Source organism: Phalangium opilio, unplaced genomic scaffold (genome assembly GCF_054372755.1).
Source record: "Phalangium opilio isolate 3A_F unplaced genomic scaffold, DU_Popi_V2 ptg000217l_1, whole genome shotgun sequence".
NCBI classification, from domain to species: domain Eukaryota; kingdom Metazoa; phylum Arthropoda; class Arachnida; order Opiliones; family Phalangiidae; genus Phalangium; species Phalangium opilio.
This window is the reverse complement of record NW_028324218.1, coordinates 4210766-4237780: the sequence shown is the minus strand read 5'-3', so window position 1 is coordinate 4237780 and position 27015 is coordinate 4210766. Positions and strand designations below refer to the sequence as shown.

The window sequence follows — 27015 nt, the reverse complement described above, 5'->3', positions numbered from 1 at the left end:
TTTTTATTAACGATCACATACTAGGCCTACATTCCAATTAATATGTATCGCACGTTTTAATTTTTACATAGGTACTTCCTGAATAAATAATTAGCGAGCGGAGTTTCGCGCCTTTTTTGTTCTCAGCTTTCTCGCTAAGCCTAACTATTAGCATATTAGGCCTAATTGTGATTTATAAGAATAGGAAACGTCTTAAAAACCGTAATAACATATTATTCAACCAATTTTTGCCATAAATTGTCCAACAAAGGGGTTGTTAGGTGCGGTTTCTTTAATTTAACAATAGATTTCCCGTTGTTAACATCGTTACTATGGCAAGCACGAATGGTTTCATGCAGTAATACCACGCCTATTTGAATTCTAATGACATCTAACTATAATTAAATTAACCATTTCTATAGCATCAAACTTTCCCATAAAGTTGTGTGTTTAACGGAAACATCCGTTAAGCCTAATTACGTCTATATCTTGGAATAAAAACAAAATGGCGTATGCCACGAGTTTTCTTTCCACATCCCACGAGCAATTTTTAAAAGCACTAAATTCTAAGGAGTATGCCTGCATTTAAGCCTAAATTAATGGCATTTAAAGCTCGCAAAACATTAAAAAACGGCGCACCAATCTTTAGATTGAAGATTAGGCTATATTTGCCAACATATTAAAGAAAACAAACGAGTGTCTGTTTACCCACAATTCCTCGAAAAAAAGCCCCGGTTTCACCATCATTTACGTGTAATTAAGACCATAAGTTTATGAGATATGTTCCATAAGTATAAGAGGAATAAAATTATCAAAAAGAAAGAGTCAAATTTAAAAAAACCTTTTCAGAACTGACATTTATTTGTTATTTGTTTTTTTACAATAAAAAGTTTTACACCTTTGTCGTCGCAGCTGGTACAGGGTTTATAAATGTCGCGATGATGAATATTAAACATAGTTATGGAGAACAAAATGTACATAATTTAAATTTTCGTTTTAAAGTTTTTAAAGAAAAAACAAACGGAAATTATTAAGTGCGTCTGTGAAAGGATTGGCGTGATTTAATGATGTTGAAAAAAAAAAAAAATAATTAACCCTACAATTACGAATTTTTTTATTTTTTTTCTTAATTAGTAGGGCCTGGACCTCCTATCGCCTCCTCGATCGCCGCTAAAATTAAATAAGTTTTATTTAAGCACGTGTTCCGTCGTCTGCTACTATGATAAGCCTTGGAAGTTGGTATCAGCTCAAATCAGGGTCGGAAATAAGTAAGGGGCACTAGACATTGTCCGATAAGATGTCCCATAATAGTTTAACAAACTAAAGGGGTCACTGGACACTTTGACCAATAAATTGAACAATTCAGTAGACAATGCCCTATAAATTTTCCGGTCAAGGGGGGGGGGTCACTGGACACTTGTCCTATAATAAATTCTTATTTCCAGCCCTGGCTCAAATTTTAAATATAACGTCATGGGTACGTCGACTCCAACTACTAACACTAAGCCTCGGGTATCAGCTAGTAAATTATGAATACAACGAAACTTATGGTCTACTACTTCTACTACTACTACTACAACTACTACAACGCGAACTCTAACTCTAGGCCTTTGCAAACGCATTAAGACTATGCATGGCGCAAAAATAACAATAAAACTGTACATACCCTCTCATGGATCCACCGCCTCCTCCTCTGGGACCACCTCGTCCGCCTCCTCCAAATCCACCACCACCACCACCTCCACGTGGTCCGCCACGTCCACCGCGACCTCCTCTATCTCCACCTCCACGACCGCCTCTCATTCCACCTCCTCCTCGTCCACCACGCATTCCTCCGCCGCCGCCATCCATACCGCGGTCATCTCCGCCTCCCATACCTTCCGGTTTAGGGGCTTTGCATCGATTACAGGCTTGACGCCATGAGAAATTATTGTTCCCGCATTCAGGGTTGGGGCACTTCCAATCTCCTTCTCGGCCAGGACCACCTGGTGGGCCTCCTCCCCCACCTCCACCCATACCTCCCCCGCCGCCTCCTCCTCCCATACCACCTCCGCGACCACCTGAAGGAAAAAAGAAACGGAACTTATGCTTAAAAAAGGGACTGAATATACCATTGTTAATTCCTTATAAGAAGAATAGGAATTTTTTTTCACGGAATTCTATAGGATTTTGTAGGAGAGAAAAATCACGTGTTTTTATAGGAAAATATAGGAATAAAAATACACGCTCATATATAATACTAACTATTTTGGCTTAAACTATATTATAGAAAAATCTCAAATAAATCAAAAATTAGAACAAATTGGGGATTTTACTTTGAATTAAATTCAGAGGAACTTAATTAAATTAATTTAAATGATATAATATAATTAAAAAATAATCCTGAGCACAAACTCCGCCTGGTCAATTTCGGTCAAATCTAGTCCCAAATGTCATCTCGATTTTAAAAGAGCCATAACTAAATTTTAATTAAAATAAATTTGATAATTCTAAACTATAAACGAAAACTAAGACCCCAAACTAAGCATCAAAAATATATAGGAAATATTATATTATAGTCTGACCTTTCATGAAATTATAGCATAATAATAATATAGGACAGGTTCAAAAATATATAGGATTTTAAAGAAACTATAGGACCGCTATAAGATAAATGTAGTAGAGCGACTTTCACGAGTCCCAAATATAAACTTTAAGACCAGTACTTGGATATTCTCTACCAATCAACATTTTAATTTACTTTCTCTTTGTCAAGAGACAGCCAATGGCAAAAGCGCTTGGCAACTCCCAAAGATGAGAAAGACCCTCCCCCAAAATGCAACCAATAAACGGAAAGCCTACCTCTCATTCCACCGCCTCTATCGCCACCTCCTCGAGATCCTCCTCTACCAAAACCTCCACCACCTCCCTGTCCATCTGGTTGGACTTTACGTTGAGCTAACTGCACGGAGATTTTGCCACCACTGAAGTCCTTTCCTGAAATTATACAGAAGAAAACAAGGACTCCAGGTGTTATTAAAAGGCTTTAAAACTTCATTAATTCCCACGGGACATGATAAATAAATGGATAAGTGAAAGTATCTCACCATCGAACCAATCAATGGCCGATAAGGCAGTTGGAGGGTCATCATATGTTACAGTTGCCTCTCCTTTACCTTTCCCACTGTTTTTGTCGCGATAGATCCAGATTTTTTGCTTGTTGTGTTTTTTATCAATCTGGTGAAGGTTGGAGAAAATTGTTTCAGGGACTTATGGAAAGTCGCTCAAGAACTATAATAGGGTTGCCACGAAATTTTCTGATTCAAATTCTCTAACTTTTCCCTGACCCTTTTATTGCGATTTTCCCTGACGTTTTATAGGCCCAATTGTCATTGTTCTAAATATAAATAAATTCCCAGACCTTTTTGGCCCACTTCGAAATTCCCAGACTTTTCCCGAACCTTTTTGGCCCACTTAATTCCCAGACTTTTCCCGGACCTTTTTGGCCCACTTTGAAATTCCCAGACTTTTCCCTAACCTTTTGGGCCCACTTTGAAATTCCCAGACTTTTCCCTAACCTTTTGGGCCCACTTTGAAATTCCCAGCATTTTCCCGAACCTTTTTGTCCCACTTTCGAAATCCCAGACGTTTCCCGAACCTTTTTGTCCCACTTTCGAAATCCCAGACGTTTCCCGAACCTTTTTGTCCCACTTTCGAAATCCCAGACGTTTCCCTAACCTTTTTGTCCCACTTTCGAAATCCCAGACGTTTCCCTAAGCTTTTTGTCCCACTTTCGAAATCCCAGACGTTTCCCTAACCTTTTTGTCCCACTTTCGAAATCCCAGACGTTTCCCTAACCTTTTTGTCCCACTTTCGAAATCCCAGACGTTTCCCTAACCTTTTTGTCCCACTTTCGAAATCCCAGACCTTTCCCTAACCTTTTTGGCCCACTTTGAAATTCCCCGACTTTTCCCGAACCTTTTTGTCAAACTTTGAAATTCCTCGACTCTTCCCGAACCTTTTTGAAATTGCCTGAATTTTCCCAGACCTTTTTGGCCCTTTATCAAAATCCCAGACTTTTCCCGAACCCTTTTAACCCACTTTCAACATCCCCTAACCTGTGGCAACCCTGTATTGTACAACATCGCGGCAACTAAAATACCTTTATAACTCCGATAGACCCAAAATGATCAGAAATTTGTTGTTCGGTAACTTCTTCGGGTAAACCTTGCACGAAAATAGTGTCCGCTATCTCTTCACCGTACTGCGCAGATTGGCCTACAATTACCCACCAACCCAAAACACAATTTAAAAAAGAAACTCAACCCTGAACAAACGAAAGACATCTATGACAAGATGACTTACGTCCACCCCCAAATCCACCTCCGCCTTGAGAAAACCCTCCACCTCGACCTCCTACATGATCAAAAATTGAAAGATTTCCGTAAATACAAGTGAAAATCTCTAAAAATATTATGTTAACTACAATTAGGCCTAAAACACCGCGTGTAGTTAAGTTAAGAAGTTAAACCCAACAGATACAGATAAACCTAAGGGGATTTGAAATTTATACCAAGGGAAGTTAACAGTACACCTTAACGAGAAGCTAAACTGAAACTGAAGGGGCGTAGAGCTTGGCTGCATTTCTATGAACCTTTACATTTAAACCATTTTTAAGTACTTTTAATTTATTTACACATTTCTTTATTTAAAACTAACTTAACACCAGTTTGTTCATGCTTTAATTGTCACCAGATGATTGATTGAACAAATTTCATGATAATGAAGTTCGTATGTACATTATTACACATTTGTAGCAAAGCGACGTGACCAACTAGACACTTATGTTCAAGACCTAGTTGATGGTTTTGCTTTACAACCATTTTATTAATATTCGAAACTTAAATATCCCATTAGAGGCAATTTGTTTGCCGCCTTATGGGCTTTGGAGAAAGCTTCGATACTTGCATGAGTACACATGGTTTTTTCATGGAAATTTCAATGAAACGATTTGCGAAAATGAAGAAGGGGGTAACCACCACTTAAGGATGTTTGATGATAAGTTTTCTAAATATGTTAAAACTTCGAAGGGAATTTTGAAAGATTGTAGTTATGTTTCTTCGATACATTTCTTGCTGTTACCATGTGCAAAATGAAGCGGATTTTTTTTTTCTATGATAGAATTCTTAAACTTCCAAAGACCATAATTTCTTCGATAATTTCTTGCTGTTACCACTTATTCTTAACCCTACTACCAAAGTTCATAAGTGATATGTTCGCTCCATAAGTATGATATGAACTACCTATACGATTCGTAATGCTACTGAGAGACTTACAGCAGCTCGAGATAACTAGTTCGACTCAAGGAGAACGAGGGGGAGCGAGTCAATTGAAGTCCTAAGTACACTCGGTGGTGGTTAATTAATTTTGCAGCTAGGACCTAATTCCATCTAGGTCCTATTTAGTCCGCATTACTAAGCCCCCTTTGACAGCAGCGCCCCCCACTCACTCACCAACCAGGCCTCCCTCGCTTTACCTCCTCGAATCTATGACCTACCTCACTCACTCACTCACTTCAAAATTACAAGCCTTTCAGTTTGTCATGACCAGATATTAACAAACTTATGGAAGGAACATATCTTATGAACTAGTGGTAGGCAACAACCCAATAACCGATTTTCTTCTACACGTAATTTACACATTTCGATTAGACACTCTTAAACATTTAAATTAAATTATTACATCAGTTTGATTGCCCCGCGATTACCACAAGGAAAATTCTCATTTTACTCTTTAGTATAACACCGCGAAGAATTACTGATCGTAAAATTTCAACTTTACTCATAAAAAACACCTTAATTCAAAGTTGAAATAGTAACGACCAAATTCAAGAAACCGTATGTAACACCGTCGACAATACCTTCTACTTAAAATTGTAATTATACAATCGTTTGAAAACTTAGGACGCAAGAAATGCATTGACCAAGCTCTAGCAATGTTCTTATCAACCAATATCATCTTCGAAACCATTACTTAAGAAAACCCCTAGCACTAAAGACACGGAATTTGCTGCCAAATTTAACTGGAACAAATTCCTCTAAAAGTGAGCTATGTACGTCAACGGAAGGTAACGCATCGTACCTCAACAATCAAGTACATAACTGGCTTTTAGATTAAAGACCATTCCATCAATAGACCTTTTAAAATAAAGGACAAGCAACCTTCAGAAGTACCGGGACATCCCAGCCCCGCCCATGTTGTGGTCTTCGTTTAATGGAACAGTCTATTGCCCTAATCTAACTAAGATTAACTCCCACCCGAACCGTAGGACAGATAAGATGAAAAAGGGGGAACAATTAAATGTGTAATTTTATGTTATGTGAATATTTGATCAGCATTTTGCTGTTACCTTTGTTGAAACCACCTCCCCGTCCACCTGGACCACCTTGATTACTATAAATGAAGATTTGCATTGTTCAGAATTAAACTCGCTCCAACACACTCCTACACAACGAGTCTGAATTACTTAATACATCCCCGGTCACTTCACAGAAGGACCGTACGATGATAAATACCAAAATATTTTCTACCAATTATCTTCTTTTCAAAATAAACAGAATTTAACCATAAATAACACACCTGCTATATGTATATATTATTATTATTGGCAAAACGTTAAAAACAGTAACAAACCATAATTTTAACGCAATAACCATGCAGAATCAAAAATTTGTACCAACCTTAGGGGGGATTTGTTTCGAACAACATTTTGTTGTCGAAAGATTAGAGCTAACTAACCATAAGAACGAAATACCAACCTAAGGGGGTTGTTTGTTACAAAGAACATTTTGCTATCGAAGGATTCGAACAAACTAAATCATAAGACGGAAATTCCTAACCAAAGACCTGTAAACTAAACAATGAACAACTCTTGTGGTTGGACTCTAGTTATTTTACAACATGACAACGCAATCTTATGCCCAACGCAACTGAACATTATGAGAATAGGTAATCATGATCACAGTAAACCATGTTTTGACTTTAGCTAAGACATAATTCATGGGGATCATGGAGCGTTTCCACCACATGTATCATTAGAAAGACTACAAATAGGACTATAACATACTCAAATGACATCGATGTACCTCTAATAGAACCAGAGTTATGAGCCTCCAAAGGTGCGTCTAATTAAGCCCATGTTAATAACAACGAGACTGCTTTTTTTATAGTTGAAGCAACCACTTGGGACCAAACTTAAACGGTAAACCTCACAAATTAACCCTAGTTTTCAAGGTTTGTATAAACCCTGTTAAACCTTTTTAATTCACTTGGGACATGTTGAAAATGGTCGAAACCCAACAACATCGCATGATGAAATAAACCTCGTGAAATGGTACCTACTACATCACTCAACACTATTCATTAACTTTAACCACAAGCTAACTTTGAAAAACACCTTGTGTATCATTTCTGCGAAATTCGTAGTACCATGCTTATACCCGATTATTTCGAAGTACTATAAACTCAAATATATAACCATAAAGGTAACCGTAATGTTTTGTATAACGCGTATTAATGAATGCCGATAAATGTAAGCCAATTAAAATTAAGGTTGAAAAAGATATTGAACTAACCCAAATCCTCCTCCTCGTCCGCCACCTCCTCTGTCACCAAATGAACCAGGGCCACCTGCACGACGGAAAAACATCTTTTAAACGTAAACTTTGAAACAATGTGTCTAAAATCATCCTCGGGCCACCATAATTAACAAATTGGAAAGGTCAAAGGCCAATAGAATAAGCTTAACACTTCTACAAACTCTTTTAAGATACGTTTCACAACTCCTTTTACAACCCTAGCTTTATACTGAACTTCAAAACCATCCTAGTGTCACGATTTTTGTCACAAGTCTCCTTTACAACTGAATTATCGATGAAATCGCGTCCACTAACTTTTCGCGTGCATCACCACTAAATAACAAACTAACAAACTGGGTATCAGCGCATAACTCCCGTTGGTTATAACCACACGTAGTTAAAAGGAAAGGACAATGGAATAAGCTTAAAATTAGGTTAATTTACTTCAAAACTGAAACGTTTTGGCCTATTTTCTTGTCTAAAACCCCTCCCCCCTAAATTATGCCTAACCTTAACTGATATTACGTTAATGTTTAGTGTAAAAACTAAATAATAATCAACATTCAAAAAATAAATCACACCAAAAACACCCCACCACAGAAAAAACCCCAAATTTTTTTCTTTCTTTTTCTCAACAATAGATTACCTGGTCCACTAAAACCTCCTCTCATGGGAGGTCCACCAAAACCCCCAGGTGGTGGACCACCAAATCCGCCTGGTCCTTGTGCCATATTGGGCATTCCTTGAGAAGATTGCAAGGGTGAGGCATTTCCACCTGTGACAGGAGGTCCACCAGCAAAACGTCCAAAATCTTGAGGTGGTGGCGCCCCACCAAACCCACCAACCGGAGGTGGTACTCCACCAGGTAATGGTTGAGATTGTGGTCCAGGAACTTGTTGGGGAGGCATAACTCCAGTAGGTGGGACACCAGCCGGAACCCCAGTTGGAGGCATAGGCGGTGGTTGATTGGGGTATTGTTGGCCATAGTTTGGGGCAGTGCTTCCGGTAAAGGACCCATAAGGAGCTTGGGTTGTGGCACCGTACGCTGGTTGAGCTGGGGTTGTGGTAGCTGTTGTACCATAATTAGCTGCCTGTCCGTAACCAGGTTGTGTTTGTTGAGTGGCGGATGGTTGAGTGAAGGTTGAAGGGGTTACGGGTTGGGTTCCGTACGTGTTTGCAGCTTGGGCACCATAAGCTGTCGGAAATGTTCCAGTTGGTGCTGGAAAAACGGGAATTTTTGGCGTTAATTAAGATTTAAATTGTTGCTAATTATGTAGGGAAAACTATTAAATCATTTTGCAACTTAAGAGATTCATTATTTCGTACGTTAATTATAATTTCAATGTTGATACAATATCAAAGAGAGTAGTAGTAATAGTACATTAGGAAACAGGGACCACACTTTCGAGGTTTGTTAAGTTACTTAACACCAAATGAGCCACAAACAAGGATTTTCTACACCCTTAGTTTGCACCCCGTTTTAGGTGCAAACCAAGCTGCTCAAAGCCTATATATAGATAGTGTGCATGCACAAAAGGGGCCAGGGAAATTCGACCTCCTTTCCCTATCCCTTAACTTTAACTGCAAACACTTCAGGCATAGTTGGAACTGAATGATCCAGTACTGAACTGAACGGGAATTCTACAAGATTTTTAGACTATTGTAGACAGGGCCAGAAATAAGATAATTTTCTTATAGGACATGTGTCCAGTGACCCCCTTTTGACGGGTAAAAATTACAGGACATTGTCCACTGGAGTGTGCAAAAATAGTGTCGCATCTTCATACCCAAGCTATTAAAACTTCGGAAGAATTTATTGGTCAAGTGTCCAGTGACCCCCTTAGTTTTTAAAAACGTTATGGGACATTTTAAAATTTTATTGGACAATGTCCAGTGTCCTGTGCTTATTTCCGGCCCTGATTGTAGATAGGGGTTGAAATGCACTTGCACAAACGAAACTTTTACACCTAAAATCCCTGACTTTTCAAGCAATTTAAGGAGGTGTTCGTTACACTAAATCCCTGACTTATCCAGGTTTCCTACGAACCCTGAAATAACTGGCACCACTTATTTGCACACTATCTATATAAAATATGTTTAATCCCAACACCTGTCACAAAAAAGGCGGGTCTTTCCTCAAACCCCACATAAAACGAGAGCAGACATTTCATAACTTTATTTATTTAATTTTTTTTTTTGCAAATATTTAACGTCTTAATTTTAAAGTTTTAAACAATAATTATTTTAAAAAGCATCACAGGCCATAAAATTATTTCAATTAACACGATAATTAAAATTACATTACCACCCTTACCCAATTAATTGAGTTAATCTAACTTCAAACTTTAAATTTAATTATTTTAGGTGATTAAGCTGATAAACCCTATCTTAATTAATTAATTAAGCTTAATTGATTTATAATTTTTTATTAAATCTAAATGTATTTTGGTTTTTTTAGACACTTACCAAATAAACAACGGTAGGAGAGACACGTTTTTTCCACACGAATTTTTAGTAGCAACTTCTTCCTCTTTAAAAACGGTTTGAACAGCAAAATCATTAACATACGTAAATGTCCACTCAAATTTTACGTGAGATTAGGAAGAGACCCGTGAAGACCGACCGTGACATACGCGTGACGCGTATGATCTACCGACAACTCCCCTCCCCTTAAACCAAACTTCAGTGAAATTAAATTATATATGCATGAATGGACAAAGAATCAATGCGAGTGAGGAAATTTGTTTTCACGCTATAGAATAGGCAACTCCCTATCTCGGACGACAGCTTATTCTGTATATACTCTGTTACTACATCAGTTGTCAGCACGCGCAAAGCTAGGTCAGGGTTCATACAACTTTTGAAAAACAAATTTCCCTGAGATTACCAGGTTTTTCCCCATATACTTGTTTTTCACGTAAATTGAGCATCCTATGGAGCACATGTTAACGAAGGAGGGGGGGGGACAAATTGGACTACAACATACTCAAAGGACATCCCCGTATCTCTAATATAACCAGAGTTATGAGCCTCCAAAGTATAGTGTAATGTTAATCCTATGGAGGGTACGTTTATGAACATTTTGCTTAATTACTCGGCCCCTGTTTGACGCAAATTTCCCTGAATTTTACTAAAAATTCTAAATTTCCCTGAGTTTTCCCTCAGGTTTTTGTCAACTATTTATTTCCCTGATTTTTCCAGATTTGTATGAACCCTGTAGATCTCTATAAAACGTGGCTTTGTGCGTGCTGACAAGAGACGAAAGAACTACTCAAATTTTCAAGATCTAATTCTCGATAAATATATACTCTGTTCCAACTTCGGTTGTCAGAACGCGCAAAGCTAGGTCTATATAAAACGTCGCTTTGTGCGTGCTGACAACCGACAAAAGAAATACTCAAAAAATTCTCAAGGTCAAAATATCGATATATACTCTCTTTCAAGTTCGGTTGTCAGCACGTGCAAAGCTGGGTCTCTATAAAACATAGGCTTTAGCGTGCTGACAACAGACTTAAGAGAATACTCATTTTCAGGATTTAATCAAAAATCCCGAGATTTAAATCACGAAAACGAGAATTTTACTTTTGTCTCTTGTCAGTACGTACAAAGCTAGGTTACATAGAGACCTAGGTTTGCGCGTGCTGACAACTAATGTTGTAACAGAGTATATAAAGAATAAGCTGTCGTTCGAGATAGGGAGTTGCCTATCCTATAGCGCGAAAACAAATTTCAGCACAAACAAAGCTACATTACATAGAGACCTAGCTTTGCGCGTGCTGACAACCTATGTTGTAACAGAGTATATACGGAATAAGCTGTCGTCCGAGATAGGGAGTTGCCTATTCTATAGCGTGAAAACAAATTTCCCCACACGCATTCTTTATCCATAATACATTGACGTGTATTTAACTAACAAACTTATATCAAAATGGGGTTTTTAAATGAAATTTTAATGGTTAAGTGCATATTGCAGATGTTTAGGACAATTTAGGGGTGGATGTAGCAGGCTTTGTGATCAATTAAGCAATAAATACTCAATCGACGCATAAGAACAAGCAATTTTATCTCCGAAAACTTTTAGCGCCCAAAAAGGTAACAATAAACCTTATGGGTAACTCTATAAGCTTCGAAATTACGGGATTTTTTTTACAAGTACTAAGTGATCTTTGACCTCAAGTGATAGGTGTTAAAATTAATGATAACTTTTGCTTACATACATAATTTTAATTCCATGGGATTTGCAAAATATTATAATAAGGCTTAGCAACAGCTTATTAAACTAAGTAAAATTAATAGAACAATAATTAGGCTTAGCAATTCCTTATCAAACTAAGGAGAAAATTAATGGAACAATAATTAGGCTTAGCAGTTCCTTTTCAAACTTGCAGGGAAATTAATTTATCAATAATTAGGCTTAGCAATTCCTTATCAAACTAGCAGGGAAATTAATTAAAAAATAATTAGGCTTAGCAATTCCTTATCAAACTTACAGTAAAATTAATTTATCAATAATTAGGCTTAGCAATGCCTTATCAGACTAGCAGGGAAATTAATTAAAAAATAATTAGGCTTAGCAATTCCTTATCAAACTTACAGTAAAATTAATTTATCAATAATTAGGCTTAGCAATGCCTTATCAGACTAGCAGGGAAATTAATTTAACAATAATTAGGCTTAGCAATACTTTATCAAACTTGCAGGTAAATTAATGGAACCAAAATTAGGCTTAGCAATTCCTTATCAAAATTTCAGGTAAATTAATGGAAAAATAATTAGGCTTAGCAATGCTTTATCAAATTTTCAGGGGAATTAATTTAACAATAATTAGGTTTAGCAATGCTTTATCAAACTTGCAGTTAAATTAATTTAACAATAATAAGGCTTAGCAGTTCCTTATCAAACTAGCAGGGGAATTAATTTATCAATAATTAGGCTTAGCAATTCCTTATCAAATTTTCAGGGGAATTAATTTAACAATAATTACGCTTAGCAATTCCTTATCTAACTTGCAGGGGAATTAATTTATCAATAATTAGGCTTAGCAATAGCTTATCAAACTTACAAGAAAATTAATTGAATCAAAATTAGGCTTACCAAACATCCACAAATGGCCATTTAAACTAGGCTTAGCAACTCAATCTTTTAGGGCTAATTATTCTACAGTCTATCATATTCTATTAAAATTAACAACTTTATCAGTTTACATTAACATTAAGCCTATATGACCTTTGCCCTTTGTCTAAAAGAAATTGAAACTGACCTAATTGTAATTCTATATTTAATGATTATATATTTAATTAAATAACTATTTCAGCTTTAAACTTAATACTTTTTAAGCCTATGACCTTTGACCTTTCTAAAAATCAACAAAAAATGATGTTCTTTACCGAAACTGAGATTGTTACTATTCTACTTGTAATTATTTTATAGTAAAATTAATAGTTATTTCAGATTTAAATTAAGTCTATGACCTTTGACCTTGTCTAAAATCAAATAGAAATTAATTAAATTTTCCTTACCCTGTGTATAGGCAGCTCCTGCTTGTGGAGGTTGCTGTTGTTGACCATAAGCATACTGTTGGGGTTGTCCTCCAGGTTGTTGACCATACTGGTCTTGACCATAACCACCTCCATAAGCAGCATTAGGGGCATTACCAGTAGGTTGGCTCCAATTACCAGCCTATGAAGAACAAATACATAATTTTGTTTGTTAGTTATTACCCCCAAAAATATGCAAATTTGGTGTTTAATTGTTAAAAAGCATTAGAAAGGGTTCTTTTTTGGTGTTTAATTATTGAAAAAGCAGCAGAAAGGGTTCTTATTGGTGTTTAATTATTGAAAAAGCAGCAGAAAGGGTTCTTTTTGGTGTTTAATTAATTAAAAAGCAGCAGAAAGGGTTCTTTTTGGTGTTTAATTAATTAAAAAGCAGCAGAAAGGGTTCTTATTGGTGTTTAATGAATGAAAAAGCAGCAGAAAGGGTTCTTATTGGTGTTTAATGAATGAAAACGCAGCAGAAAGGGTTCTTTTTTGGTGTTTAATTATTGAAAAAGCAGCAGAAAGGGTTCTTATTGGTGTTTAATTAATGAAAAAGCAGCAGAAAGGGTTCTTATTGGTGTTTAATGAATGAAAACGCAGCAGAAAGGGTTCTTTTTTGGTGTTTAATTATTGAAAAAGCAGCAGAAAGGGTTCTTATTGGTGTTTAATTAATGAAAAAGCAGCAGAAAGGGTTCTTATTGGTGTTTAATGAATGAAAACGCAGCAGAAAGGGTTCTTTTTTGGTGTTTAATGAATGAAAAAGCAGCAGAAAGGGTTCTTACTAGTGTTTAATTAATGAAAAAGCAGCAGAAAGGGTTCTTTTTGGTGTTTAATTAATGAAAAACGATCATAAAGGGTTCTTTTTGGTGTTTAATTAATGAAAAAGCAGCAAAAAGGGTTCTTACCGCGTAATTTTGGGTTGGTTGGGCTCCAGGCTGAGGCGCTGGATTACTGCCGTAGTTGCCTTGAGCATATGCATTTGCATCAGCTCCATAACCACCGTAGTTACCATAACCTTGTTGAGGAGCCGCACCCCCGTAATTTTGATACTCTGTTAAGTAACCACGATCATAATTAAGTTTAATTATACCGGAATTAATTATAATTATACTAAAACGTAAGCCTAATTAGGCCTAAAAGTGTAGCGAGTTGAAAAAATTGGTTATTTCATAATGAAATCAACCAATGCATAATCAAGCATTTTATCTTCGAAACTTTAAGCGCCCATAAATGTAAATTGGTTTAAAACATTATGGGTAACTCTATAAGATTCGGTTTAAATTTAATTTAATTGAGATTAAAATAATCTATTCCTAACAAATTTATACGAGCCGGCCCGTTTTTGGCGCGCTCTGTAAAATGGCGGCAATAAGAGAATAAGACAGCCATTTTAAACATAACAAGAATCTGATTTCATCGACAATAATTGCTATTATTAATCAAAATAAACTTAATAAAATTGGTCCGCGATTAATAAACAAGTATTAATTAACACTTACGTGTATCACCCATGATTATTTCCAATTAAAATAATTCGATTTTTAATCCAAAATGAATGCACAAAACGCCTTTGTCGGCGCTTACTATTAATGGCGTCCCGTTTGTCAAAATCTCTCGTGATTGGCCAAGGACTAAAGAAAACTACCGCCGCGGCTACAATCAGTAGACTGGTAACCGAATTTTCAATAAGGGCTGAAAATAAGCAGATTATAAATTGGACATAAAATCAAATTTTGTTAGGCCTAAACAATAACACACGCCTAATAAATATGAGTAAATAATTAAAAAGTTTTATTAATTTAACTATTTTTGATAGAAATCCTCATAATTACAAACATAGATATAGTAAAACTATAAAGGGTCTAGATCCACTTCGCTGGCTTAGGCTTAACGAAAAAAACGTGGAAGGGGCAACGAGCAGACAGCCGCTATTTTCTGGGGGTAGCCGTATAAAACGCCATCTATCGGGAACTTTCGAAACTAAATTAAGGGATGAGCTTAGAGTAGTGGCACTCTATGTTAACCCCCTATAGGGCATAATAAGTCAAACCCTCGGAGATGCCATTACTCCATTTTATACGAGCTAAGAGCAGAAAAACGTATTTTATAAATTTTACACCTGTAAAATCGTTTCAAAAACACTTGGAACTTGTATTTCTACTTACTTTCGAGGAAATACCACCGTTTTCTGAAGGTAAGAGTCTTTTTTTATACATTTATTAGTAATAAAAACATTTAAGGCGAGCTAAGCCTTGGTCATGGCCATAATGTAGATTTGATTTGCACATAGAGAAAAGAGGCTGTACTTTTGTGACTTGGAAAATTTATTTTTTAGGCTTTTCGAACATTTCTATGGCAAAATGAGGTAGGCCTAGGAGACTAATGAAATATTTAGAGGATAATTTTGGAAGCAAGGTATCATTGATGAATTGGTTGTCTTTCACTATCATCAAGATTTCGATGTTATCGGGTGGCACAAATACTGCCCAAAAGCATACGGGTACGTTACACACGAAAAGCTGACCCTGACCCTGAATCTGATGATAGACGTTCCAGTTCATCCGTTTCTTCGTCAATGTAAAGGTAAAAGTTACCCGAAGCTGCTTTTCCTCTGATAGTTTCTTTATTCTTGAAAATAGTGTAAGGGCATTTGATCTCCACTAAGTACAGCTGGTCCTCAACCAGTATAAGGCAATCGGGGCTTGCCCCAAGGAAGAAAAATTGTGGATTAACAATCAAACCCACAGAGGTGTGACACTGGGTATTGATGTGTTGCCTGAATATTTGAAAAAGCAGCGGGTTCATGCTTCAATCCATGATCAAAGGACAACGCTCCCATTTCTTCTAATGCTTCAGATTGTTGCTCGAGAGTCAAATTACGGAGAGTCAGTTTAGGGATAATTTCATCGGTTACATTAATTTGATCTCCAAATTAGGATGGAATCGCGAACCGTACGGTTTGAGCGCTCTACGTAGTCTCTTTCCAGTGGTGGGAAAGAAATCTGATTTTGTAAAATGTTTTGAACAAATCCGTAAACTGGAGATATCAGTGGACAGAGGTCCTACAGCTGTTGTTATAGAATTAATCCACTTCTTTCTAGTGGCAGTCTCTTTCGGAAAGTTGTGGTAAGAAAGAAAACGTTCTTTACACCTACAGTTTGAACGCAGCAAACATGAGTTGAAGCCATGATTGTTACATAAATAAGTAAATAAAAACGTTTATGTTATATTTTGTTTTATGCCTTTAAATATAGAGACACACACTTATCAAAGTTTGTTATGGTGGGCACCATTATCGACTCTTATTTTAAGAATATGTAACAGTTTAATGTCCGGATATTTAAATATCAGTACCTTAAAACGTTGCAAACGTTTTTTTAACATGATAAAATAACGTTTTTCAACGCTGAAAACAACGCTAATCACTAATCTGCCGTGTTTTACAAGACCAAGGCTTAGCTCGCCTTAAATGTTTTTATTACTAATAAATGTATAAAAAAAGACTCTTACCTTCAGAAAACGGTGGTATTTCCTCGAAAGTAAGTAGAAATACAAGTTCCAAGTGTTTTTTAAACGATTTTACAGGTGTAAAATTTATAAAATACGTTTTTCTGCTCTTAGCTCGTATAAAATGGAGTAATGGCATCTCCGAGGGTTTGACTTATTATGCCCTATAGGGGGTTAACATAGAGTGCCACTACTCTAAGCTCATCCTTTAATTTAGTTTCGAAAGTTCCCGATAGATGGCGTTTTATACGGCTACCCCCCAGAAAATAGCGGCTGTCTGCTCGTTGCCCCTTCCACGTCGACCTCCCATTGAATTGTGTATCTACCCTTTTAACATATCTATGATTACAAATTATTATTCAAACTGTTACAGTCTTACAGACAACCATGAAGACTGGCAACGGAATTTTCAATAAGGGCTGGAAATAAGTAGATTATAAATTGGACATAAATTCAAATTTGGTTAGGCCTAAACAATAACATACGATTAATCAATTTGAGTAAATAATTAAAAAGCTTTATTAATTTAACTATTTCTGATAAAAATCCTCATAATTACAAATTATTATTCAACCAAAAAGCTGCTTGAACTGGTGGCAACACAATTTTAAATAAGGGCTGGAAATAAGTAGATTATAAATCGGACATACATTCATATTACATTAGGCATAAAATTAAGCCTAATAAATAAAATAATAAGAAAACGTATTAAAAAGCTTTATTTATTTAAATATTTCTGATTAAAATCCTCATAATTACATATTATTATTCAAACAAAATAAATGATTACCGAAGGAATAAATATTCTAGGATTTTTTTTTTCCAAATAATAATAATAAACACAAAATAGTTAACCGCGCTTTTCAAAATCTGTCACAAATATCGCGCTGGCTATTTACTTACTAAACGAACTAAAGTGGAACAAAAAACATTCTAAACTACGCCAAATTCACCAATCCGATTAATTCTTAATTAAAACTAATTAAAAACCCCAAGATATTTAATTTAAATTAGAATTAGTCTTAAGATTTAAATCTGACTAAGTTGCATGTGAAAAAAATATCCTAAACATGTTTTTTTTTTGTTTTTCTTTTTAAACTTTTACAAAACATGTTTTCTATATTATTATTATTAATTTCCCTTAATTAAATTTAAGGCTTATTCTTATCACTTCTTTAACTCTATAATATTGTCACAAAAGTCACAACAACCGCGGTGTTTGTGACAAAGTTCCTTATCTTCCCATATATTTAATTTTATGACTGTTTTTTGATTTTACAAAGCGGTTGATAATATTATTATAAGAATAATGATTAAAATGACGGCAATGATAATACATATTATGATTATCTTTTTCTGGAAGAAGAAAAAATAGAAAAGGGTTTTTGAAAGTAACGTGTTATCATTTTGTTTGAGACCTTTTGTGGTTTTCAATTGGAATATATTAAGTTATATATATAAATCTTTTTTATTCTACACGTTGATGTGAAGATTTTTGTGAATTATTTGTGAATTGTTTCTAAAGTAAGTTAGATAAGACTATAATAAGAATTATGATAACTATAACAGCCAGGATTATGCCAATTATGCAAATCTTCTTCTGAAAATTTCAAAATTTATGGGAAAAGGGGCGTTTATTATATTGTTACTGTCATAAATGATGACGGTTATCAAGCAATGGACATAAATGGAAATGGATTGATTTGCTAATGGAAGAGTCACAAATTTTCACAAAGAAAAAAGGTTAGACTAGAGGGTTCATGCAACTTTTGGAAAACCGATTTCCCCAGAGTTTTCCCATATATTCCCCTGAGTTTTAAGGTTTTTCCCAGACTTTTTCGTGTTTTCTTTTTTCCCATATATATTTACTCAGATTTCCAGGTTTTTTCCCATACATTTCCCAGGTTTTTCCCCCATAAGGGTCCATATATTTCCCAGGTTTTTTTCCCATACATTTCCCAGGTTTTTTCCCATATATTTTCAGGTTTATTTCCCATACATTTCCCCGGGTTTTTCCCATACATTTCCCAGGCTTTTTCCCATACATTTCCCAGGGTTTTTCCCATACATTTCCCAGGTTTTTTTCCCATACATTTCCCAGGTTTTTTCCCCCCATATATTTCCCAGGTTTTTTCCCCCATATATTTCCCAGGTTTTTTCCCCCATATATTTCCCAGGTTTTTTCCCCCATATATTTCCCAGGTTTTTTCCCCCATATATTTCCCAGGTTTTTTCCCCCCATATATTTCCCAGGTTTTTCCCCCATATATTTCCCAGGTTTTTTCCCATATATTTCCCAGGTTTTTTCCCATATATTTCCCAGGTTTTTTCCCATATATTTCCCAGGTTCTTTCCCATATATTTCCCAAGTTTTTTCCCATATATTTCCCAAGTTTTTTCCCATATAACTCCCAGGTTTTTTCCCATATATTTCCCAGGTTTTTTCCCATATCTTTCCCAGGTTTTTTCCCCATACATTTCCTAGAATTTCCCAGGTTTATTCCCCCATACATTTCCTAGAATTTTCCCTGAATTTTCCCCATATATTTCCCTGGGTTTTCCAGGTTTGTATGAACCCTGAGGATTATAGGCTGCATTAACATATTTCATTTTATTGCGTCACAAAATCATTTACTATAATTGTGACAAAAGCTGCTAAATACTTATCACAATACATAATTACTTACTATACTTCACAAAAAGCAGCATTGTTTTAAAACAATACCAATTGAATTTAAATTAATTAACTTTCAAGTGACAATTAACGATGTCACAAACTGTCACAAATTTAAGCTTACACTAAGAAAATAATTAAACGAACAGAGGAAACTCACCTTTCTCGCAGATTTCTGGAACTTGATGGCTTTTTTAGTCGTTTCTTTGGCGTTTTCAACATATTCAGCGGTATTATGCACTTGGAACTCAATTTGGTCCACCATTTTCCCCTGTGAAACGGAATATCACGTGTCACAAACGGGTGGGTCAAAGGTTATTTAAGAAGAAGAATAGTACCTGTTCTTCAACCATGACTGCCATATCAACAAACATTTCATGTAAATCACGTATGCTCTTCTCAAGTTTCATGATATCAGCGTGCCGCGCTTTAATATCAGACAGCATTTGTTTGGCAACTTTCTCTTCTGTATTAATCTGTGAAAAATGATAATTACTACGTCACAAATTTTGTGAAAAATGATAATTACGACGTGACATATTGTGAAAAATGTTAATTACGACGTCACGAATTCTGAAAATTGTTAATTACGACGTCACGAATTGTGTGAAAAATGATAATTACTACGTCACAAATTGTGTGAAAAATGATAATTACGACGTCACATATTGTGAAAAATGTTAATTATTACGTCACAAATTGTGAAAAATGTTAATTACTGCGTTACATATTGTGAAAAATATTAATTACTGCGTCACATATTATGAAAAATATTAATTACTGCATCACATATTATGAAAAATGTTAATTACTGCGTCACGAATTGTGAAAAATGTTAATTACGACGTCACATATTGTGAAAAATGTTAATTACGACGTCACGAATAGTGTAAAATGCTAATAACGACGTCACAAATTGTGAAATGTGTTAATTAATACGTCACGAAGTGGGAAAAATATTAATTACTACATCACAAATTGTGAAAAATATTAATTATTACGTCACAAATTGTGAAAAATATTAATTACGACGTCACGAATTGTGAAAAATGATAATTACGACGTCACAAATTGTGAAAAATATTTATTTTGTCATAAATTATGACATACTTACACTTTGGGTAAATATAGCAGCATTTCCGGTTTCTAACATATCTTCTACTTCTTCATCAGTTAGTTTTCTACCGGCTGTGAAAAATAATTGTGAATAATGTCACAAAGGGTTGTAAGTAAGTTATAATTTGTAAGTAAATAAATAAATACAAACTTATTTCAAGTTGTCTGATAATACGCTGTTTGCATTTTTCCCTGTGTTCAACTTGAATGCTGTTATAAGCTACCATTATGTCCATGAATTTGTGCGTTAATGTCGCGTGCTGTCAAATTAATTAAATTAAATTTAAAATTAATTAAAAAATTAATGTCACAAAATGTCACAAACTTGAATTCTCCGAATTCTAGTTTTGGCTGAAACTCCATCTTTTTTCTCATCAAGCTCAATGTTATAGTCCATTGCTTATTAGTAATTAAAATTAATTTAAGTGTCAAAATTAACTTAATTAAATTAAATTAATTAAACTTACTATTAAGTCTTTTTCTAATTCCATCAATTAAACTTTTAACATCAGCCATAATTTCCTCAATTTCTTTCTTAAGTTCTTTAATAATATTTAATAATAATTAAAATTAAACTTAATTATGATTAAATTAAGGTTAATTAATTATTTACTTTCATCAAGAGATGGATCAGTTAATAGATCACTTTGTTTTTTATCAACTAAATTAACTTTTTGCTCAGTGAAATCAATTTTGGCAGTAAGATCTTCAACCTTATATCCCAACCAATTAATAGTTAATTTTTAATTATAAGCTTATAATTAAAATTAAAGTTAATTAATTTAAACTGTTACCTCTTGAAAAAAGGCATCCATAAAGCCTTTTTCTTGTTCAAGATTAATTCTAACTTCATTTTCAGATTCATCAAGTGAACCATACTCTTCAGCAGCCTTTTAACACAAATTTAATCATAAATACCTTAATTATAACCATAAACCCAACTAACTATTCATAAACTAAACAAAATAAGTAAAGAAAATCATAAAAACTAAATAAAACTTACAACACGAAAGGCTGCTGTACGATCTTTAGTCATTTTTAAAGATTTATGTAAAAGGTTTAAGGTAAATAAACAGAAATAACTGAAAAAAGGGTTTACAGTAAAATTATAATCCTATATTTATAATCCCTAATTATTAATTAAGTTTAAATAATATTAAAATCTACTGGTACCCTTATCAAATCAAAGATTATATAGTATTGAGACTTACTTACTTGTTATTGAAGAATTAGAGCAGAAGAAATGGACGAATTTGTTGAAAAATTAATCCACAGGCACAATTAACCACATTACTAATGGTATTTTAATTATTTAAAATAATGAAATTCCTTGTTTGCAATATTGCACCACGTTAACTTAAAATATTACTGAAACTTCCAAGGCACACCTCAAAAAATAAAAGTGGGGGCCGTTCTCTTACTTGCTTATCTAACCGGTAAGTTATTTTCTACATCTACCGAAACTAAAATAAAGATTACTCATTTTAACCCGGACATTATCTTTACAATGATACGGCTAAATTAGAAAATAATAACCAGTAATTAGTTTAAATCATAATTAAACTCAAACATTCTTATCAAAAACAGTCAAAAAAGGCGTTTTTCGTGAGACATTTTTATCACAATTTTCATTCCGGAAGTAAGGCTTAATCTTATTTTACTTGTTGAAGTTGTTGTTCTTCTTAGGGTACCGTTTTTCGCGCCACATTTGAGCGATGGCGGTACTAAAACTTAATCGGTTCAGTTCTGTTCATGTATTTTGGAGTGGATGATAAAATGCATGGAGGAATGATAACTGTAGTCGCTGTATATGACTTTCTGAAGGAAGGATGAACAACTGGTCAACTGGGGATATCTTATTTTTGGATTAACATCCGAGCAGGACAGAGAAGTTTAAAATCAGGGGCAATGGTTAAAAGTAAGGATCTTGAAAATCCAGTCGCTTCGGGTAAGTTTTTAAAAGATTTTGAACTATTTTGAAATTTTAAAAGTAGCGACGCCATTTTGAAATTAAAATTAAATGAATAAACTTAAAAAAATTAGTGAAATGAATCAAATTAAATTTAAAAAGTATGACGTGACGTCATTATTAAGACTAGATGAAGTTATAAAACCGCGTGAAACAATACAGTGACGTCACAGTTGTAATTATAGCAGTAGGACAAATTAGGCTTAACAGGTGGTTGCTACTGCCGTTTCGTTTTCTCTTATAAGTTATATCTTTTTAATTAAAATCACGTGTATAAATTAATTAGCGCTAATGGAATTTATTATTAATCCCCAATAGAACTTCTTATAATTAATGAACGTTAACGCCCCTCTAGAGAAAAGGCGGGAACCTTTTTTTTTCAAAAAAGGCGTTAAGCCTAATTAGAAATTTGATGGGATCAAGGGATAAGAAGGGGGTTGTCATGGCAACTGTTCTTACCCAATGGTGCGACGCAACACCCTAATAAAACACTATCTCGGTCCTTTTATCCGGATATTTGTCCAAAGTAATGGATATTTAAAAGGTTCCAGTAAAGAACGAGCTAGAAAAAAAATTGACCAAGGCCTAGCACGCGATAGTCCATCTGCTCATCAATTTGCGGATGGCGTCCCAGTGGGTGACACGCAATAAAACGGAAGTCGCAATTTCGTTCGCGTGCCAAGGCTTAAAAGCTTTGACAAGGCTTAACAATGTAAAAACCTCATTACAGTTCAACGCGAGGCTTTTAAGAAAGCGGCGTTGTTGGCCCACAATTACTTAAGGTCCCTGCATGGTGTCAAAGCTTTGATATTGTCACCGGAACTATGCGAGACTGCGCAGTTGTCAGCCGAAAAGATAGCCGAAAGAGGTCACGTGATTTACAGCGATAGCATCGGTATTTAAGTTGAAAATTGGCACGCCATTTTAGGGTTAAAGTCAATTTTTAGTTTTTTTTTTCAGCCATTGGAGAGAATATAAGCATTCTACCAATGGAATCACGGCGTTTTTTCGCTAATGACGTCATTCAGCATTGGTACGATGAAATTGTGAACTATGATTTTGCCAAACCAGGTTGGAAACAAGGTTTGTGGACTAGCTTAGGTCCGTCTGAACTGCCCTTTAACCTCCACATAGAGATTTAAAATTAGGCTCAACCAGTCTAAGATTGGGCTTAACTAGTTTAAAATTAGGCTTAACCAGTTTAAAATTAGGTTTAACCGGTTTAAAAATTAGGTTTAACCAGTTTAAAAATTAGGCTTAACGAGTTTAAAATTAGGCTTAACTAGTTTAAAATTAGGCTTAACTAGTTTAAAATTGGGCTTAACTAGTTTAAAATTGGGCTTAACTAGTTTAAAATTGGGCTTAACTAGTTTAAAATTGGGCTTAACTAGTTTAAAATTGGGCTTAACTAGTTTAAAAATTAGGCTTAACCAGTTTAAAAATTAGGCTTAACCAGTTTAAAAATTAGGCTTAACCAGTTTAAAAATTAGGCTCAACCAGTTTAAAAATTAGGCTTAACCAGTTTAAAAATTAGGCTTAACCAGTTTAAAATTAGGCTTAACCAGTTTATAAATTAGGATTAACCTGTTTAAAATTAGACTTAACGAGGTCGTAATCTTCTTTAAATGTTTTTCAAGGAGCAATCCGATTTACCCAGTTAATTTGGCGATCCAGTTGCGAGATGGGAGTTGGTATTGTACGTCAGGAAGATAAGAAAAAGGCTGTGGTTGTTGTCCATTATAGACCAGCCGGAAACGGAAATATGCCCGGCGAATTTGAGCGAAATGTCCTTCCTGTCAAACAAGAATCACCCAAAAAATTAAGCTACCGCAGCGGATAAAGAAATAAAATCAATGATTATGTACCATCTGTAGATTTCGTAGATTAAAGTCGATTAAATAAATTAATTTTTGTTTTATTTTTGTTGTAAACATTTATTATTGGCGGGAAAAGCTAATATTATTTTTGGCGGGAAATGTTAATATTTTTGGCGGGAAAAAGCTAATATTTTTGGCGGGAAAAAGCTAATATTTTTGGCGGGAAAAGCTAATATTTTTGGCGGTAAATGTTAATATTTTTGGCGGGAAAAGCTAATATTTTTGGCGGGAAATATTATTATTTTTGGCGGTAAAAGCTAATATTTTTGGCGGGAAAAGTTATTATTTTTAGCCGGTACAGAAAAAAAATTTTCTGGAGAAGACAGCATTCAGGGTGAAACGAACTAATGTATTTTTTACGAGCGCCTGTACAAAAGTTTGCGAGCATAGCGCCAAGGCCTTCATACTTAGTAGACTAAATAATATTATTCCAATATATTTATAATATATTAAATACCTCAAACAGTCTCAGAAGTCATCAAAAATATAATATACTAGTGAAAATTTTCTTTCTGTTTTTGTTTTTCGTAAAAACCTCGAATTTATAAAGTTGAAAATGCTTCCTGGTGCATGATTAATGACTTAAAAGGTAAAAGCTAACTGACACCTAGAATTATACCAAGCAAAGTGTAACCGACAACAAAGCATTTTCATTTACACGCTTCGTACAAAATCCCTGCCAACCAATGAGAGAGTTGAAAAGTAAAGGTGTCGTGTCATTGTTTAGAAGCACACTGAAGCTTGCTACACTTTTTGTATAAAAAAGACGATATCCCAAGCATACCGAACATATCCAGCTTGAAGGCTTCGCTATTCAACTTCTCAACTTCAGTTACTTTTTGACGACTTGCAACAGAAAAATGGGATTCAAAACTCTATTCTTTGGTTTGGTATTAGTTACGGTTGTCGTTTCGGCTACTTTTGCCCGGGATCCACCAAAACGTAAGAATACCTTTAGCTTTTAATTAATCATGAATTTCTAAAAACTTATATGAATTTTAAAATCATTCAATGTTTCAATATACGCAGATTGGTCTTATAATTAGCAATATTAAATCTATCCCTGTAATTAGTAAAAGAATCGATAAAAAAATTACTTGAATTTTAAAGCGTAAACTTAAGGCTCTTTCAGACGATCCAACTTTTTGACTCAGCTCGATGGGTCAAAAAGTTGTATAAACTTGCCCAACTTTTGAAGGGAAAAGTGAAATAAATCCTTCCTATTCACGCGACTAAACTTTTACCGCCAAATGAAACTTTTTAAGCGCCACCTACCGTGGCACTTACGAAATAGCCCGTGAAAAAAGCGTTTTTTGGAATTCATTTTGATTGGCTGAAGAAATGAACTTAAGGCTCTTTCAGACGATCCAACTTTTTGACTCAGCTCGACGGGTCAAAAAGTTGTAACAACTTGCCCAACTTTTGAAGGGAAAAATGAAATAAATCCTTCCTATTCACGCGACTAAACTTTTACCGCCAAATGAAACTTTTTAAGCGCCACCTACCGTGGAACTTACGAAATAGCCCGTGAAAAAATCTTTTTTTGGAATTCATTTTGATTGGCTGGAGAAATGAACTTTAAAAGTTGAGTCAGCACTGATCCAATTTTTCCTTGCCAACTTTTTTGGTGACTCAACTCATCCAGCGGCGTCTATTCACACGATCCAACTAATTAATTCAACTCGAGTTGACCCATCAAGCTGAGTCAAAAAGTTGGATCGTCTGAAAGAGCCTTTAGTTATGGGACCATAAAAATAATAATTAAAACTATGTTTATATCTTTATCACGTGTATCATATAAAATTAAATTCTCTTCACTTTTAGCGTGCACAAGCGATGGTCAATGCAGTGATCTATTTTGTGGATACTTAGTGGGGATGACTAGTAACTGTAAGGGTTCAGTAAACGGAGTTTGCCCGGCAGGTGCAAAGTGTTCATGCGTCTGTTCTTAAACTGCGATTTAAAAATGTAAAACGAAGAATAGAATATATTTGAATTTCAATACTCTTGTCTATAACAGTGTATTTTAATTTGAACATGAATAAACAAAACATGATAAAAAAATAAAACTTTGTTCATTGTTGGTACATTTTCCAAAACGCAAGACTTGATTGATGAATAATACTTTTGGCGAGAAAAGTTAATACTTTTGGCGGGATAAGTTTTATTTTTGGCGGGATAAGTTATTATTTTTGGCGGGATAAGTTAATATTTTTGGCGGGATGAGTTAATATTTTTGGCGGGATAAGTTAATATTTTTGGCGGGAAAAGTTCATATTTTTGGCGGGAAAAGTTAATATTTTTTGGAGGGGAAAGTTAATATTTTTGACGGGAAAAGTTAATATTTTAGCGGGAAATGTTATTATTTTTGGCAGGTACAGAAATATATTTTCTCTGGAGAAGCCAACATTTAGGGTGAAACGAACTAATGTATTTCCTACGAGCGCCTGTAGAAAAGTTTGCCTGCATAGCGCTGAGGCCTTTATACCTAGTGGACTAGATAATATTATTCCAATATATTTATAATACATTAAAAAAATTCAACAAAAGAAAAATAGAATATAAAATATACTAACGAATATTTTGTTTTTCGTAAAAATTATTTAATTCTAATGTCAAAAACGCCTCGTAGTGCGTGATTAATGACTTAAAATATTAAACTTAACGTAGTCGTACTGACGCAAGAACAAAGAGCGTACCTGACAAATAGAATTATACCAAACAAAACATTAGCATTTTTTAT

At 34.8% G+C, this 27015-nt stretch overlaps 3 protein-coding genes and 1 long non-coding RNA gene across 8 annotated transcripts; 2 read left to right on the top strand and 2 right to left on the bottom strand.

Annotated features, from left to right (window-relative positions):
- Window positions 1-809: 809 nt before the first annotated feature.
- Window positions 810-14789, bottom strand: LOC149615775 (uncharacterized). Of its 2 annotated transcripts, none has more exons than XM_089857464.1 (12): window positions 14629-14789; window positions 14035-14180; window positions 13115-13274; window positions 8242-8814; window positions 7593-7647; window positions 6368-6411; window positions 4324-4374; window positions 4121-4236; window positions 3066-3195; window positions 2821-2955; window positions 1646-2039; window positions 810-1149 (listed from the first exon to the last, which is right to left on the bottom strand). In XM_089857464.1, exons 1-12 carry the CDS (start codon window positions 14639-14641, stop codon window positions 1110-1112), a joined length of 1857 nt encoding a protein of 618 aa, XP_089713590.1. In that variant the 5' UTR covers window positions 14642-14789; the 3' UTR covers window positions 810-1109. The 2 variants fall into 2 exon arrangements, with proteins under 2 accessions (XP_089713590.1, XP_089713589.1); XM_089857463.1 differs by having other exon boundaries at window positions 4324-4384; window positions 6369-6411.
- A 67-nt stretch (window positions 14790-14856) lies between these two features.
- On the top strand, window positions 14857-16356 carry LOC149615774 (uncharacterized). The gene is made up of 2 exons (XR_016376089.1): window positions 14857-15706; window positions 15769-16356. It is a non-coding gene; the product is annotated as an uncharacterized LOC149615774 (long non-coding RNA).
- A 982-nt stretch (window positions 16357-17338) lies between these two features.
- On the bottom strand, window positions 17339-22095 carry LOC149615773 (syntaxin-1A-like). 3 transcript variants are annotated; one of them, XM_089857470.1, is made up of 11 exons: window positions 21638-22095; window positions 21430-21508; window positions 21221-21316; window positions 21040-21139; window positions 20894-20968; window positions 20752-20825; window positions 20578-20686; window positions 20425-20498; window positions 19649-19786; window positions 19471-19581; window positions 17339-17992 (listed from the first exon to the last, which is right to left on the bottom strand). In XM_089857470.1, exons 2-11 carry the CDS (start codon window positions 21460-21462, stop codon window positions 17912-17914), a joined length of 891 nt encoding a protein of 296 aa, XP_089713596.1. In that variant the 5' UTR covers window positions 21463-21508; window positions 21638-22095; the 3' UTR covers window positions 17339-17911. The 3 variants fall into 3 exon arrangements, with proteins under 3 accessions (XP_089713596.1, XP_089713594.1, XP_089713593.1); XM_089857468.1 differs by having other exon boundaries at window positions 17339-18236; window positions 21642-22095; XM_089857467.1 differs by having other exon boundaries at window positions 21642-22095.
- A 7-nt stretch (window positions 22096-22102) lies between these two features.
- Window positions 22103-24302, top strand: LOC149615772 (Golgi-associated plant pathogenesis-related protein 1-like). 2 transcript variants are annotated; one of them, XM_089857474.1, is made up of 4 exons: window positions 22103-22374; window positions 23126-23290; window positions 23356-23478; window positions 24033-24302. In XM_089857474.1, the coding sequence occupies exons 1-4, from the start codon at window positions 22335-22337 to the stop codon at window positions 24233-24235; spliced, it is 531 nt and encodes a 176-aa protein (XP_089713600.1). In that variant the 5' UTR covers window positions 22103-22334; the 3' UTR covers window positions 24236-24302. The 2 variants fall into 2 exon arrangements, with proteins under 2 accessions (XP_089713600.1, XP_089713601.1); XM_089857475.1 differs by having other exon boundaries at window positions 23356-23525; window positions 24049-24180.
- The last annotated feature ends 2713 nt before the right edge of the window (window positions 24303-27015 follow it).

Coding starts and splice junctions, on each gene's coding strand:
- LOC149615775 (XM_089857463.1), bottom strand. Junction 4,237..4,323: donor AGGTGGATTTGGGGGTGGAC/GTAAGTCATCTT, acceptor GGGTAATTGTAG/GCCAATCTGCGCAGTACGGT. Junction 3,196..4,120: donor GGTCTATCGGAGTTATAAAG/GTATTTTAGTTG, acceptor AACCTTCACCAG/ATTGATAAAAAACACAACAA.
- LOC149615773 (XM_089857470.1), bottom strand. CDS start 21,462: ATGACTAAAGATCGTACAGCAGCCTTTCGTGTT. Junction 20,969..21,039: donor TGATCCATCTCTTGATGAAA/GTAAATAATTAA, acceptor ATATTATTAAAG/AACTTAAGAAAGAAATTGAG. Junction 20,826..20,893: donor AATTAGAAAAAGACTTAATA/GTAAGTTTAATT, acceptor ATTACTAATAAG/CAATGGACTATAACATTGAG.
- LOC149615772 (XM_089857474.1), top strand. CDS start 22,335: ATGGTTAAAAGTAAGGATCTTGAAAATCCAGTCGCTTCGG. Junction 22,375..23,125: donor TGAAAATCCAGTCGCTTCGG/GTAAGTTTTTAA, acceptor ACCTCATTACAG/TTCAACGCGAGGCTTTTAAG. Junction 23,291..23,355: donor GATTTACAGCGATAGCATCG/GTATTTAAGTTG, acceptor TTTTTTTTTCAG/CCATTGGAGAGAATATAAGC.